General features: G+C 46.7%; 1 protein-coding gene across 8 annotated transcripts in view; it reads right to left on the bottom strand.

The window, feature by feature from the left end:
* Window positions 1-16624, bottom strand: part of KIRREL3 (kirre like nephrin family adhesion molecule 3) — a 728850-nt gene that overhangs the window by 93195 nt on the left and 619031 nt on the right. For all 8 annotated transcript variants that reach the window (XM_044997029.1, XM_044997031.1, XM_044997030.1 and 5 more), the window contains one exon: window positions 2944-3092. In XM_044997029.1, the coding sequence (XP_044852964.1) occupies window positions 2944-3092 (149 nt within the window). The remainder of the gene's footprint in view (window positions 1-2943; window positions 3093-16624) is intronic.

Below are 16624 nucleotides of genomic sequence, written 5' to 3'. Positions count from 1 at the left end.
ATCTTTTCTTCTGACTAAACATGCTCAGATTTCTTAACCTTTCCCTTTAGGTCAGGTTTTCAAAACCTTTGATCATTTTTCTTGCTCTCTTCTGGACTTTCTCCAATTTATCCACATCTTACTTAAAGTGTGGCTCCCAGAACTGGACCCAATATTCCAGCTGAGGCCTCACCAGTGCTGAGCAGAGGACGACAATTACCCCTCGTGTCTTACATACGACACCCCTGCTAATACACCCCAGAATGATATTAGCCTTTTTTGCAACTGTACCACATTGCTGACCAATATTCAATTTATGATCCACTGTAACCCCTGGATCCTTTCCAGCAGTATGACCACCTAGCTAGTTATTCCTCATTTTGTAGCTGTGCATTTGATTTTTCCTTCCTAAGTGAAGCACTTTGGGGTTGGGGTTGCCTGTCTTTACTGAATTTCATCTTGTTGATTTCAGACCAATTCTCCAATTTGTCAGGGTCATTTTGAATTCTAATCCTGTTCTCCAAAGTGCTTCCACCTTCTCCCAGCTTGGCGTCATCTGCAAATTTTATAAACATATTCTCCACTCCATTAGCCAAGTCATTTATGAAAATATTGAATAGCACCGGACTCAAGACTGATCCCTGTGGGACCTCACTAGATTCATACTGCCAGTTTGACAGCATAACTATTCTTTGAATACAATCTTTCAACCAGTTTTGTATCCACATTATTGTAATTTCAACTAGTTTGCTTATGAGAATATCATGTGGTACTGTATCAGAAGCTTTACTAAAATGAAGATATATCACGCCTACAGCTTCCCTGCTATTCACTAGGCCAACAACTCTGTCGAAGAATGAAGTTAGGTTAGTTTGGCATGATTTGATCTTGACAAATCCATGCTGGCTATTCCTTATAAACCCCTCAAGGTGATTACAAACTGATGGTTAGTAGTTTTTCTTAGGCTATGTCTATGCTAGAGACCACCTTAAGCGGCCCAGCTGTACTGATGCAGCTGCGCCGCTGCCAGATCTCTCGTGTAGCCGCTCTGTGTCAACGGGAGAGAGCTCGCCCATCAACACGATTAAACCATCCCCAAAGAGAAGCATTCCCGCTGACATTGCACTGTGCACACTACTACTTATGCCAGCGAAACCCATGTTGCTTAGGGGTGTGTTTTTCACACCCCTGAGCGATGTAGGTTTTGTCAACATGAGTGGTAGTGCAGACATGGCCTAAGTAGCTTTCCAGGTATCAAAGTTAAGCTGACTGGGCTATAATTCTCTGAGTCTAATTTGTTCCCCTTCTGAAAGACAGGTACTACATCTGCTCTTCTTCAGTCTCCTGGGACATCATGCATCCTCCATGAGTTCTCAAAGATAATTGCCAACGGTTCCAAGATTGCTTCAACTAGTTCCTTAGGTACCCTAGGATGAATTTCGCCAGGCCCTGCTGACTTGGATACATCTAACTTGTCTAAATATTCTTTAACTTGTTCTTTCCCTATTTTGGCTTGCGTTCCTTCCTCCCTTGTTAACATTAATTGTGTTGAATATCTGGTCACCATTAACCCTTTTAGCGAAGACTCAAACAAAACAGGCATTAAACACCTCAGCCTTTTTCGTGTCACCAGTTATTAGCTAAGTATTTAGCTTCCCTGCTAAGTAGTCTTTATCTTTCATTTGCTCCCATTATATTTAAAGAACCTCTTCTTATTGCCTTTCATGTCCCTTGCTAGGTGTAACTCATTTTGTGCCGTAGCTTTTCTGATTTTGTCCCCACGTGCTCGTGCTATTCTTTTGTATTCTGCATTAGCAAATTTGTCCATGTTTCCACTTTCTGTAGGATTCCTTTTTGATTATCAGGCCACTAAAGAGTTCCTGATGCAGCCATATTGGCCCCTTTCTATTCTTCCTATTGTTCTTTTGCACTGGCATAGTTTTCTGCTGTGCCTTTAACATTGTCACCTCAAGGAACTCTCCTGAATTTCTTTTTCCCTTGGATTTTCTTCCCATGATTTGCTCAAGTTCACACTGAGCTTTAATCCAGCTCTGAATTGTACAGGTTAGCTGCTCAGCTGTGCCTGAACTCTGCTCGGTGCACCTTTAGAGGAGGATGGGTATAGGTGGATTTCTACCACTTTCCCTCCCCTGATCTTGGGAGCGATCAGCAGCTGCTGTAACTTGCTGCAAGAACAGTCCCTAGAGGCTGTTCAACTGGTCCAGGATTGCAGGAGCACAATCCATTCCAGCCATCCCCCTACCCTCCACTATGCTCCCTATACCAAAAGGTGCATCAGCAGATCATGCAAAGTTGGCTATGCCACCCGGTGTTGTATTGTGTTGCCTATACGGGCAGCAGCCAACCAGCATGATTAATAAATACATCTCTTTGACAAGCCAGGAGAGTCAGGACTAGAAACCTGGTTCTACAGCCCCAGGAAAAGAGGCCTCTGCCTGTATCCCATGTAACAGTAGCCACTGGGTCCATTAAATTAGAGGTAAGAAAATAATCTTCAGTCAACAATTCAGCTCAGTGTTAACAAAAACCTTAATAGCTAAATCACCAAGGAAGCTCCATTTTCTCTGACTCCAGGCTGCGATTACCAAGGCCATCTAGCAGATTGGGATTTCCAATTCCCATTATTTTTAGGCAACTTTGAAAGTCCCAGAACTGGTTGCAAAATTAACCAATGTGGGGGTGCGCTTTGGAGCTGATTTTAAGCTGTTCCTTTGGGGCTGGTCTATGTTCCTGAGGGGGAGGGATAGGTCAGTGGTTTGAGCATTGGCCTGCTAAACCCAGGGTTGTAAATTCAATCCTCGAGGGGGCCATTTAGGGATCTGGGGCAAAAATCTGTCTGGGGACTGGTCCTGCTTTGAGCAGGAGGTTGGACTAGATGACCTCCTGAGGTCCCTTCCAACCCTGACATTCTATGAGTCTATGCAGAAGCAGAGAAGAACTTACAGTAGACATCCACCGTCCTGCTGATGTTGGTACTGCCCAAAGCATTGGTCACCTCACAGGATACTGGCTCAAAGAAGAAGGTGTGGTCCACAATGGTCTCATAGGAGTCACCCGATGCTTCCTTTATAACTTGACCTTTTTTTGCCCATCTGTAGAATAAAAAAATAGCAGGGCTGCCTTATTCTGGCAGATCTCATAGAGAGACAAGGTGGGTGAGGTCAGAGATCTTCTCTTGGGGAGAGAGACAAGCTTTGGAGCTGCACAGAGCTCTTCCTCAGGTCTCCTGAGCTCTGTGTAGCTAGTAAGCGTGTCTCTTGCACCAACAGAAGCTGGTCCAATAAAAGACCTTACTTCACCCACGTTGTCTCTCATATTAGAGACCAACATGGCTACAACAACACTGCAAACAACAATGAAAAACCTCACAAAGTATCAGTTCCTCTACCCCCAGTCACGTCTTCTGATAAATAAGAAGAGCTGACCTTTATAGGCCATTTTTCATGTCACAAGATCCCCAAAGCCAGTACAAGAGCATGCTTCTCTCAGCACTTAAATGCAATTGTCCCAAAGACTGCAGCAGCTGTTGCATTATGCAACAATTTAGGAGAGGAAGGTGTGAAGAATTCGGTATGGAGGGATTTTAGGTAGCAGAATAGGCCATGCTTTCTGTGGTGAAAGCCAGAGGAATGACACCAGGGATGGAACGGGGATTCTAATTTCCTGGGTCAGGATATCAGGGTTAACACACATAAAGGTCCACAGAATCTTGAATGCTCACAAATGGTCAGGACATTGGTTGTATTTAGGCTTGAACGATTCAATCCTTTATCAGTAAATGTTGGTGAACCTATCATCCACTGCATGCACCCAGATTGATGGAGAAATATCTCCATCGATAATAATCGAAATGTACAGATGGGCAAAGTAAGAGAAACATACTGCATGAGAACCTATTTGAGTTGGATTTGAGGATATTTACTTTGCATGTTTTCACATGTGACGTTGACAGTTGTGTTTTAATGGCTATAGAGATTTAACTTTTTGAATCTCAATGTCTACTGTCGTTAAATAATTAGTCTGACCCCTCTATCGTCTGACTTCTCATTCTCTGCAGCTACGAACATTTAAATGGACAGAAAGATGCGTAAAGATAAACATTGACATTATCCATGAAAATGATAAACTATGAAAATGGAATTCTGCCAAGCCTATTTGTATTTTACATCTGGGAGGCGGCACCCCCGAGATCCCTTTGTACCCTAGCACCAGGCTGGGGTATTGAATCTGGACTAACAGAGAAAGGTAAGCGATCCCAACCTCCGTTCCCTGCTGAGACTCCAACTCACGTCCTGGGATTTCCCTGGAAGTGTCTCATGCAGTTACTGCTCTGGATAAACCTGTATAGCATGTGAAAGCCAATATCAGCGACAGACACAATCTGCATCTGACTATCCAAAGGGCTGCTCTTTCAGTGCCTAAGCCAAAACCCACTGAAGTGTGTGGAAAGACTCCGACTGACTGCAACAGTCTTGGGATCGCTCTGCTATTGACAAAGCCAGACTGGATTTGGGTACCACACCTGTAATACCAGTAGGGGTCCACGAGGAGCCTGGCTGCCGCTAAGCCTTTGCACTCCAGCCACGCCACTGAGTGCCACAGCCCCTACGTTTCCGCCAATGACACCGGGCTGCCAACAGGTGCAATGGAAACCCAGCAGCAACGGATACAGTTAATGGAGAACCCCTCCTCCCAGGCACAGAACAGTCCGAGTCCAACACAGACGTTCAGGAGTTCGCATCCTTAGCTGAGTCTGTGTCTGTTACCAGGACTGCAGGCTGCAGCAGAGGACAATTGCCCTGGTCTCTGCCTGTTCTCAAAGCAATTCCCACAGGCAGGAGTGGCCAGCCCACACCTCCCTCCCCTCCCTGCGTTCACGGGGCTTCCCTGCATTTTCAGCTGTGGAGCTGAGGGCCTGTCTGCAGTGGGGATTTTAGCACCAACATGGTTACAACTCCCCTCCCCCTCCAACATAAATGTGCTGCACTGGTGCAAAGCAGGACTTGCACCACTGCGATTTGCCCTGGTTTCAAACCAGCGCTGTGCACCGAGTCCTAAGGTGGACATGTCTGAGCAAGGATGTAGACTGGTGGGTCGGGAGAAAAACTCGGCTCAGTGGCTAGTGACTGAAGACCTTAGCTGTTGGTTGCTTGCTGCTTGTGTCTCATTCTTGCAATACAGAATGGCCTTTTGCAGAAGAACATGCTGTGTTTGGACATGATCATACTCAGCATGTAAGGCACCCTAAGGGTTGAGTAGTTCAGATGTTAAAACATCAGCCTTGCTTTGGGGACCTGGCCTCAGGCCCTGATGAGGTCATCACTGGGATCATGAATTTGAGGATTTCATCGTAGTCCTTAACAAGACATTTTTCTGTATCACAAAACTGCAACACAAGTCATCACTTCTGCTTAAAGGGACTGACCATAACAAGGAGGCTGCAGATCAGGGTTGAGGGGGTGCAGGACAGGAATAGCAGGGGGGGATCCAGGCCAGGATTGAGGTATCTTGGCAGATCCGGGGGACAGGTAGAAAACTTGTTCAGAGCTGCACCTGCTTCCAGGAAGAGCCATTAACCTCTAGCTTTCATCAGCACCACACTGACCCTTCATTCCTTGCCAAAAGGAACGCATCCCAGTCCATCGCCTGCTGTCCCATACTACTGTGCAGCCCACACATTACTGCCTGTCACGCGTGCTGACTGAAACCATTGCTCTGCGTCCCAGCAAACATCTTGGTGCTCTTTTATCGGGGCGGACTCGTCTGGGGAAGTTTTGCAGTGAGAAACACCTTTCACTTGGATGCAAACGGCTTCAAATTTGCAAACACTGAAGAGTCAGCAGAGGAGGAAGCTGCTAACCAATCTCTGGGGGATTGGACCATCTGTACCACTGGCTCCTGCAAAGTCAGCCTGTAAGGTTCATGCCTCTGTTAGCTGAACCTACGCTGTGTTAGCTGAACCTTTCTGTCCCCAAAGTTAATTTAAGATAGCAAAGTTTTTAAAGGCACCCAGCACTATGGCATAGAGGCACCAATTAGATTTGTTAGACAAGTGTGTGTGTGCGCGCGCGCAGCAGAATGTGCCTGTTTGTGTGCTTTTGGCATACTGTAATGCACAAACCATCAGGGCCACAGGTGAAGTGAGTTTGGCGGTCTCAGTTTTGTAATCTCTAGTAAATATTTGCCCATATTGCAGCACCACAGCAGAGTTGTCAGTGTGCAGGCATGAGATGTGCCAGCATGTTGCAGAGTAGGACTGGTGGCACTGGAAGAGGTTTGTGCCAGAGCTGGAACAGCAGAGGCTGGTATGCAGGTCAGGAACGCGGTGCATTGGCAGAGCTGGGTGGGGGGATGTTTGTGCAATGCCTGCCAATCAATGCGATCAGTCTTCCAATATCAAAAACACTAAAACCCCCCTCCCTTTTTTTAATCAAAGGGAACTTTATCCCTTTAAGGCAGTTGAAATAACATTACACTGAAAAGCCAAGCTGGCATTTGCTATACTGCAACTTGCATTGTCTTTGAGGACAAGCTGTCAACTCAGCACTTGAATTAAGCTGCTGTTTGCCAAACAATGAACAAGTGTGACCTAATAGGGCACCATCTGGCAACCTGCCACTCGGGGGCTGTTGGGAAAGTGAGTGGGGGAAGGGGTGTCTGAAACTTCAGCGGCAGGGAAAGTAATAAACACCCAAAACCAAAAAGTTAAATTAAAGGCAGTGAGAATCCTCCCATGAGTCTCAACTCTCATTATCTCTGGGGGATCCACCTCTCACCCACTCAGACAGGGGATACCATGACCAGCCCCACTCTTCTCGAACAGCTGACTGTGCAATCAGCTGAGATTCTGCAGTAGCTTCTGTACTAGGAGCCTGTGCTTGGGGCAGGGGCAGCTGATCTTCCCTCCCAAGTCCTCTCCTCTTCCACCTCTCTGCTGTCCCCCCACCACTCCATTCAAGTGCTTCTCTTGGGGGTTGTTGTCTTTGCTTCCTCTCTTTCTTTCTGTCCCCCCAGCCAGGCTGGCCAACGCGTGTCCCTTCTTCCTCGATGGCATTTCTAGCATCTGCATGCCCCTGTCCCCGCGGCTCAGACCCAGACAGCGACATTATAACAACAACGGATCGTACAGCAAGTCGAGGGTGGACGGAGAACCGCACTAGGAGCATCCCCGATATTCCAGCACGTTGGACGGCCTGGCCTGAGTGGGAGTGAAGCGAGAACCTGAGATGAATTTCTGAGTGTTACAGCCCTGGAGGAGCTCCCCTCCAGGATGCTCACCAGGCTGCTGAACCAGACTGAAGTGTTGGGTCCCAGGTGGTCTTGGCTTGCGGGGGCTGGGCAGGCTTTAGGCCCTGTCTGTGGGCCTCCAGGGGCAGACCCTTTGTCTGACACCCCTCCTGGCAGTGGAGACCCCCTAGGCTCTGAAACTAGTGCTGGCTCCCTAGCTGCTGTGGCATGCTCCAGAGTTCCAATGAAGCTGGAGACCCTCTGATTTGCTGTTTCCCTCTTTGGGAGCTTTGTGACAGTGTAGGCGAGTAACACACACTCTGGGAAGGAATTTCTAAACGCACACACTTTACACACAGAGAAAGCACAAGAGAGATACGGATCTCTGGAAAAATAACAAACACCTGCATGTGAGACTCTGCCTCAGTTTCCTCCCTCTTCCTGAAAGCACTGTGGATCTTAGTGTCGTCCAGAGTCCTGGCCTCTTGTGCGCACCCCGTCCTCTTGCCCAGTCTTTTCTAGTTCTGCTCAAGCACACACAGATGCCCTCTTGCTTATAAGCACAGTTCTGGTCCTGAGTCCCAGGGGCAGACCTCATCCCCCAGCCGTGCTGCAGTCATTTGCACAACCCGCTTAGTTTGGGGAGTAGGGGTGGAGCCAAAAAGGGACATTACCAGTTAATATCCTTCCAGGGAGTCTCCATTGTCCTGAAGGGGCAAGATTCTTCAATTGCTAATGTCTGTCCCATCCAGGGCCACACATCCTGGGGCCTGACCCTGTCCCCTTAACAGAAGATGTACAATGCAAGGAGGCAGTGAAAGACAACCACAAGAGCATGAATGTACAGAATTCATACAGTCCAGGTGGAATTCACATGTTCACATGGACGGATCCCCGAGCGTCACATTGGGATTGGGTGTATCTTGCACTGGCAGCCCGCTCAGCAGAGAGGGGGTCACGTGGCCAGGGGGGCTTTTACTGGGTGGGGACCGCAGATGTTTTGGCAGAATTGCTGTAGGAGTGTCCACTGCCCACCCGTGCATGGTTAAGTGAACCTCATTGAACCAGGATGGATGACCTAGGAGGTTTCACACACTGTCTGATGACACAAGCATTTTGAAAGAGTTATTAGCAGTACACATGTGAGCCTATTTGTATGCACTTACTTGCTCTCTTACCTCATTTATCTTCGTGCCTCTAACAGATGCTGACTGGCCACTTGAGTTTCTCTGCCCTGCTGGGTTAGGGGTTTTTCAAATCAACTTCCCCACTCCCTCCTACACTAATTAATCAAGTGACTTTGCTTTTATTTCTGCGGCTGTGTTTAGGGTGTTAATAAGCAAAGCCCCTCATCTCTTTAGGATGAAATCAGCTCCTCGCTAGATAAGGAAGAAGAATACCAGCCCTTTGCCTTGCTAGAGCTCACTATCTCCCTCAACATCTCCACGTGATGGAGAATCGTTAATTAATTAGCACAGGTCACTATTATTTTCAATGCTCTACCGCTGGGGAAACTGCAGCTGGAGAAGACAAGCGGGCAGCTTACCAAAGATCCTACAGCAAGTCGCTGCCAGCGCTGGGACTAGAGCCCACGAGGCCTGACTCCCATTCCCCTATGCTAACCATACTACTACACCTTCACTGGACACCAGCTAGGGAGTCAGGGGAGTCACGGATCAGGCCTCCCTGCCTCTCACCTCTCCAGTTATTGCCCACCTATCTCTTTTCAAAGCTCCTGGAGCACCCCATCCATTCGTGTTGCCCTGACTGCCTTTCCCCTCTCCTGGATTCTCTGCAACCACAGCTTCTGCTTTGTCCACTCCACTGAGCCTGCTCTTACCAAGGTCACTAAAGTCATCCCCAAGGGTCTCTTTTGCCTCCTCATCCTCTATAACATGTTCAGAACAGCCAGTTATTCCATCCTTCCTGAGCCTCTCCCCCCGGGGGTCTACATCTCTATGCTGGGCTGTCTCTCCAGCTGCTCCTCAGGAGTCGCTGTTCCATTGGATACTGGCTATTTTCTGTGTGTTTGGGGGTTTGGGATGGAGGAGACGGGGGAGGAAAGGGAAGCTGCATGACCTCGTCTCCACTGAAGCATATTTTGACGGCTAAGGCTGGGGGCAGGTCCTTGAAACCCACCCAGCAGGCTCAGCTCTTTTGGAAAATTTGCCACTTATTTTGGTGCCGGATGGGGGCTGAGCTCCTCTGCAAATGTGCCCTACAGTCTCCTTCTATCCTCTTATACTTTCACGCTGCTTTCCTTCCATTACATACTCCTCCTCCCCACCTTCCCTTCAACCTGGGGAAGGGGGTAACAGTGAAGAGCTGGAAGCCGTACAATGAAAAGCCCAGCTTAATTAATTCCTCTCGGTGCAATTAAGAAGCTGTGAGGGATGAGTGCCTAATTGTGCAGGAAGTCCCATGTTTGATTATTAAGTTAGAAGAAAGCATTTCATGAGGACTACGCAACTGGCAGGCATGCACGTTCATTGCCAAGCTGCATCCCACCTAAAATGCATGTCTGCAAGCCTAGGAAGAAAGGACCCTTGAATCCACCCAACGATTACATTGTAATTACACCGTAAAGAAAGCGCCAACAGACTCAGTCAGTGAGGGGAGGTGTACTGAGATCTAGCTCTGGCCGAGAAGGGATTAATGGTGACTTGAAGGTTCAAGCAGTTTTCATAGACGAAATCAGATGACATAAGTGAGTGCACCCGTGGTGAAATCCTGGCCCCACTGAAGTCAATGGAAGTTCTGGTATCCAGGTCTCCCCATGAATACTACGAACAGCTCTGCATGGGAAGAGAGAGCTCAGAGTCCACTTTGCACAAGACTGTGCACTCAGCCCCTTACTTGCTTCTGTGCCCGACCACTTCCTCAGGTGCCAACCAATGACACCCCCCGCCCACATTGCATTATCCAAGTCCCAAGTCTTAAAATCAGATTGCACTGGTAGAGTAGAAAAACAGACATAAAGCTACAAGATGCATGGCATTTAAAGACGGACACACTGTAGACTCCCCTGCTATAAATACAACGAGGGCAACAAGCTTGAGTTACAGGATACTGACACTACTGGGGTATGGCTGAAGAAGTCCTTTCAGTGGGCCACAGCTCAAAGACCACCATACAGCTGAGGGTCCCAGAAAGAGATGTCACATGTCCCAAACTGGTTTTCCTCTTAGCCAAAGTTCCTCCACCCCCCATTAATCTGTGTGTGGGGACCCTTACCCATGCAGAGCCTCAGGGAGGTCAGTGTGGCTGAGGAATCTATCGATCAATCACTTTTATACTGCTGCCCATCACTGCAGCATCTGAGCACCTTTCATGTAAAATCAATAGCAACAGTCCCTAGTGGACTGCCTATCTGGATTGGCTTGCGGGATTGAGGCGTTAGTCACCACCCATACCTCAGTTCTCACTGACTCGCATTCTTTTCCTTCCCCCAAAACACATACAACCCTAAGGTTATCATCTCTTTAAGTGCCCTCTTCCCTGGCATAAATGTTCTTGGACTCCTCTGAGGCTGGCCTTTGTCGGCACATCCTCCCCAACTCTGTTACACCAGATCTGTGCATACATTTCATGTTGCTTACTCGTTTCCTGGAGTGGTCCTCAAGCTACACGAGAGCTTATTCAGACAGAGCATTTCTGACCCAGATGTAAACAGGGAATTCTCCCAAGAATGGTGGTTCTTGAGACCAAGCAAGTCCAGACAAATTCAGATAAGAATTTGATCTATAGGACACTTGCCTGAACAAAAGTGAGGTTTTTCCAACTCTGATCTTCTGCTCCCACATTCATTTTGGGCTCCTCGTGTCACCAATACAACTCTATTACCTGTAACTCTTCTGCATGCTTAGCAGTGTCCCTTGTGGAGCTGTCAGAATAACTCTTCACTTGTCTGCTGGATGCTGTCTCTTTCTTGATATAATTACTGGTTCATCATTGTCCATAAAGGAGAACATCTGCTGGCACTCCCACTGCAGCTGTCTTCTGAGGGCTTTTCTTCCTCCAGCAACTGCTCCAGGAGAGGCTGGTATATATTTGTGATGTTTTCCCGATTGTAATTCACCAAGGCTTTGTGTAGCTCTCTCTGTTCAGTTGACATAAGTCCTCATTTCCCCATAATTTATCCTGTTGTTCAAAACCCCAAATCCTCACCACAGCAGAAATCACCCACACCCACCCACCAACTCACAATACCAGTATTGGCAAACTGGAAATATTTTGTAGTTTTGCCTTAAATACTACTGTTCTATTCAGGTACCTTTAGGGCTCTCGTCACCAGACCAGCTCACAACCATTAATGGATTTTTAACCAGATGAAATTCAATGTTGATAAATGCAAAGTAATGCCCATTGGAAAACATAATCCCAACTATACATACAAAATGAGGGTGGGGGTCTCAACTGGCTGTTACCACTCCATAAGGAGATCTTGGAGTCATTGTGGATAGTTCTCTGAAAACATCCACTGAATGCGCAGTGGCAGTCAAAAAAATGAACAGAATGTTGGGAATCATTAGCAAAGGGATAGATAAGATAGAAAATATCAGATTGCCTCTATATAAATCCATGGCACGCCCACCTCTTGAATACTGTGTGCAGATGTGGTCGCCCCATCTTAAAAAAAAAGATATAGTGGAATTAGAAAAAGTAGAGAAAAGGGAAAAAAATGATTAGGGGTATGGAATGGCTTCCATATGAGGAGAGATTAATAAGAGTTGGACTTTTCAGCTTGGAAAAGAGATGACTAAAGGGGGCTATGATAGAGGTCTATAAAATTATGACTGGTGTGGAGAAAGTAAATAAGGAAGTGTTATTTACTCCTCAGAACACAAGAATTAGGGGTCACCAAATAAAAATTAATAGGCAGCAGGTTTAAAACAAACAAAAGGAAGTGTTTTTTTCACACCACACACAGCCAACCTGTGGAACTCTTTGCCAGAGGATGTTGTGAAGGCCAAGACTATAACTGGGTTCAAAAAAGAACTAGAGAAGTTCCTTGAGAATAGGTCCATCAACGGCTATTAGCCTCGATGGGCAGGGATGCAAAACCATACTCTGAAGTGTCCCTAGCCTTTGTTTGCCAGAAGCTGGGAATGGGCAACAGGAGACTGATCATTTGATTTCCTGTTCTGTTCATTCTCTCTGAAGCACCTGGTGTTGGCCACTGTCAGAAGACAAGATACTCTGCTAGATGGACCATTGGTCTGACCCAGTATGGCCATTCTTATGTTCTGATGTCACCTCTGCAAGGGAGTGAAATATTATCCTGATTTAATAGGTGCAGACTGAGGCACTGGGTAAATTAAGTCATAAGACTTAATTTGCAATGGAAGCTAAATGGATAAAGTTGGGTAAAGCTGGGTGCTTCGGAACCAGGCAGATATTTGCATATTGGAGGGGTCTGCATGTGTGAGGTGTGAATGAATTTGGTGAGTTCCACATTACAAAGGAAGAGACCCAGCCTCGTAGCCCCAGACATGATGAGAGGTGTTAGGGAGTGCCGCTGCTAGCTAGGAATCCAACAGGACCATAAAGCTACACACTATCTTCTCAGGCAGGCAGGCAGGCAACCTTCTAAAATGGTGCAGATGCTGCTCCAGCCCATTGCTTGAATGCTTCTCGGTGCCTAGGCTTGCAGGTTATGGGCATGGACAGTTCACGTGACTCACCAGTGGTTCAACCTTTGGCAGTGCTCTGGGCAGTATGCTAGTGTTATCCACACACCTCCTGGGTGTGGGGCTCTGTCCCATGGGGTGGCACTAAGACCACTTAGAGCAGTGGCTCTCAAACTTTTTTACTGGTGACCCCTTTGACATAACAAGTCTCTGAGTGCGACCCCCCTTATGAATTAAAAACACTTTTTTATATATTTAACACCATTATAAATACTGGAGGCAAAGCTGGGTTTAGGGTGGAGGCTGACAGCTCATGACCCCCCCTGAAATAACCTCGTGACCCCCTGAGGGGTCCCGACCCCAGTTTGAGAACCCCTGACTTAGAGAGACTAATGAACCTGCTACAGCCTTAGCTAACAGCCATGTGGCTTTTAGCTTATGCAGTAGAGGCTCATGCACTAAGCTCCAGAGGCCCCAGGCTTGATCCCACCTGCCGATGACTAGGGACTGTCAATGTTACACTACCTTTGGGGCATCTCTGCAGGCCACATACAGATATATGTGCTCTACAAAATGGCATCTTCCATACAGCGTGATCTCCAATGTATAGCGTTCAGGGGCCAGATAGAATCGTCTCACAGCTTGGCTCCAACCCACAGGCACCAGCTGGACCACCCTTTAATAGAGTAATTTTATAATCTACCACTGAAATGCAGCCTCCTCTGGGGTGTAACCAAGCTGCTCCTGAACAGCAACAGAAACAGAAGACAAGAGGCATATCTAATAGAAACTGCAGAGGCTGGCAGAAAATGATACTTCAAGATGGAGTTTGTCCAGGACACCAGAGTTCATACCCCATCACCTGGGAAAAATAAAATGGGTCTCTAGTGCACACAAGAAGTATGGATCTTAGTTTGATGAGAAGAAAAAAAACACAAGGGATGGCCCCTCCCATAACCCATCTATCCTGCTAGGGCCCCCAAACATCCACTACTGAATCACCAATCTGTTACTTTAGACCGGCTTCCCCCATCCAGTTACTGGAGCCTGTCTGCCCTTGCTAAGCTTGGCTGTCTAGCTGGCCCACAGCACAAGGAGGTTCAGCAGGAGGCTATATACAGGGTTATTTTACATTGTTGTGAATAATGGTTTATTTATATCTAGTTTTGAAGCTACAAGACTAAGAGCCAAATCCCAAATCCTGAGAACTCAAGAGACACAAAGTCTGTGAGCAATGTATTTCCAGCATGAAAAGCAAGAAGCTGGGGTGTGATATGAGGCAGGGCCTCTCTGTTGAGTGATCTCCCAGGAGTCGTATGGCTGACAGGCTGGACTCGACTCTGGATAGTGCTACAGCAGGGCAGAAATTGTGACAAAAATATGGCCACCATTCCATTCAAGATGGAAAATGTCAGCAGGGTCAGGGCTGCCCGGGGGGGAGGAGGGGAAGGCAAGTGGGGCAATTTGCCCCGGGGCCTTGCAGGGGCCCCCACGAGAATATAATATTCTATAGTATTGCAACTTTTTTTTATGGAAGGGCCCCCCAAAATTGCTTTGCCCCGGGCCCCCTGAATCCTCTGGGCAGCCCTGAGCTGGGTATTCAAGAAGCCCTATCTCATAGCCCCATCTCGTGGTGGGGTTTCAGGTGGGTAAGGGCCAGAATGCACTGATGGAGGTGAGAGAGATTACACGAGTCTGATCCACACATAAAATGAGAGAGATAAGAGTGCCTCTGAAGAGCACAGAGCCCTGTTGCTACTGCACCTGGGATATTGCTCAGTTTCAGAAGGATGTAGAAAAATGAGCAGCCGAAATGACACACAGATTAGAGGCTAAATCATATGAGGAGAGACTAAGGGAGGTAAATTTATATAGTCTAGAAAAGACCCTGGGGAACACAATCACAATCTATAAATACCTTCAGTGTAAAACTATAAATGAAAGGAGGGAATGGTCCATACTCTCAGAAGATGGTAGGACAAGGAGTATTGGCCTGATGCCAAGGGAGGAAATATTGAAGCTGGCTAGATATTAGGCAGAAGTTCTTAACCGCAAGAGCAATTGTGACAGTGGAATAGACTCCCGAGGGAGACGGCCGAGGCACCATTGCTGCAGACGTTCACTAGCAGGTGAGAGGAGATTCTGGCATGAATGATGGAAGGAGATAGTCTTGCAGAAAAGCAGGGAGTTGGGTTGGAGGGCTCAGACAACTTTTTCTGACCCAGATTAGGTAGGTAGGTAGGGGAAAGGAAAGACCTGAAGTTACAGACTGGTTCTCTCTTCTGCTCTGGAGGATGTAACCAGCAGCAGCACTTGAGGGATAAGGGGGAAAGAATTTGCCCTCAGCCAAAATATTTCTGAAGAGGGAACAAGTGATCAAAAATCAGATGAGGCACATGCAAGTATAGTTCCATATAAGGCTTCAAGACTGGAGGCCTTTCTGGACGATTCTTTAGTCAAACACAAGTTATTGGGCTCAATACAGGGGTAAGTGGGTGAAATGCTCTGGTCTGTGGTTTGCTGGAGGACAGACTAGATGATCTCATGGCCTTTTTGAATCTGTCGGTATTCACTGATGTGAGGGACTATAAGGGCTTTGCAAAGAACTAAATCAGTTCCCAAGAGGTGGCTGACTCACCTGAGTAGCATCCTCACCTCAGGAAATCTGTTCATGCAAAGCAGACTGAATAAAGGTGAGGAAGGGAGCAGGTTTGGTAAACACAAAGGACCTCTGAGCAAAACTTGAACTAAACCCAAACATCATCTCAGCCATACTTTGTTATGTTTTATCATTTATAATAGTTAATAAAAGGTGAATAAATCACTGATAGGTGTTATAAGCATGTTACAGGCATGACTAGTCTGTGTCAGAGATGACTATGAGCACATCAGTAGAAGGTGGTATAGGTGGCTATGAGCCATGGGTATAAACGACCTGTTGGACCTTTTAATAATCTATAGCAGCTGACTAACCATTTATTAACATATACTAATAATGTATTAATAATTTATAAACTATTTATATATGGAACTTTAATAGAAAGCGTGACTGTAATTTTTTAGGAAATTCAAAATAATTTGACCAACTTTTGCACGCACTTTTACACACCAGGATTCTGGGTTTGCAGACCCAGAGGTTTTGAACAAGCCTCTGAAGCAGACCTGAACTCTAGATTTTTCATAGATCATCTGTTACTAATAATATGCCATTCAGGAGCAGGACTGGGCATGGAAGGATATGGACAATCTCTGAAAAACAGGCTGTATCTGGAAGGTGGAAACACGGGCAGAGCTAAATGAACAGAATGTATTTCTGGGTCATGATGCAAAACGTGATACCAGCTAATGTTCACACATTTTGGGAGCAGTGATTAATTTAGCATTAGTTTTCACATTTCCTTCCAAATTCACAGGCATTTCCATGACGTTTTCCAAGTTCCCGAGAACATTTCATAAAACCGCACACACATTTTGCCTTTTTGTTAAGAGACCATCGAGAGTCCAACAAAGAGAAATTGATTTTAGTGGGCTTTGGGTTAGGTCCTGTGTCAATGTATGCCTCACTTCCATACTTGCCAATGAAAGCGTTTTGCTGTTGCAAAAAAGGGGTCATTAGGTAAGATGACAGGGTGGTTTTAACCTGAGTGAAAGAAACCCACCTCTCATCTCTGGTGAAAATGGCCAAGGCAAGGGTGGGAAGAATGGCCTAGTGGGTCAATTAAGTCATTTGCTCAGGGTCCCGCAGAAAGTCTCCAACTGAACCCAAT

The sequence above is a fragment of the Mauremys mutica genome, chromosome 22 (genome assembly GCF_020497125.1).
Source record: "Mauremys mutica isolate MM-2020 ecotype Southern chromosome 22, ASM2049712v1, whole genome shotgun sequence".
Lineage (NCBI taxonomy): Eukaryota > Metazoa > Chordata > Testudines > Geoemydidae > Mauremys > Mauremys mutica.
This window is presented reverse-complemented; position numbering and strand designations above follow the sequence as displayed.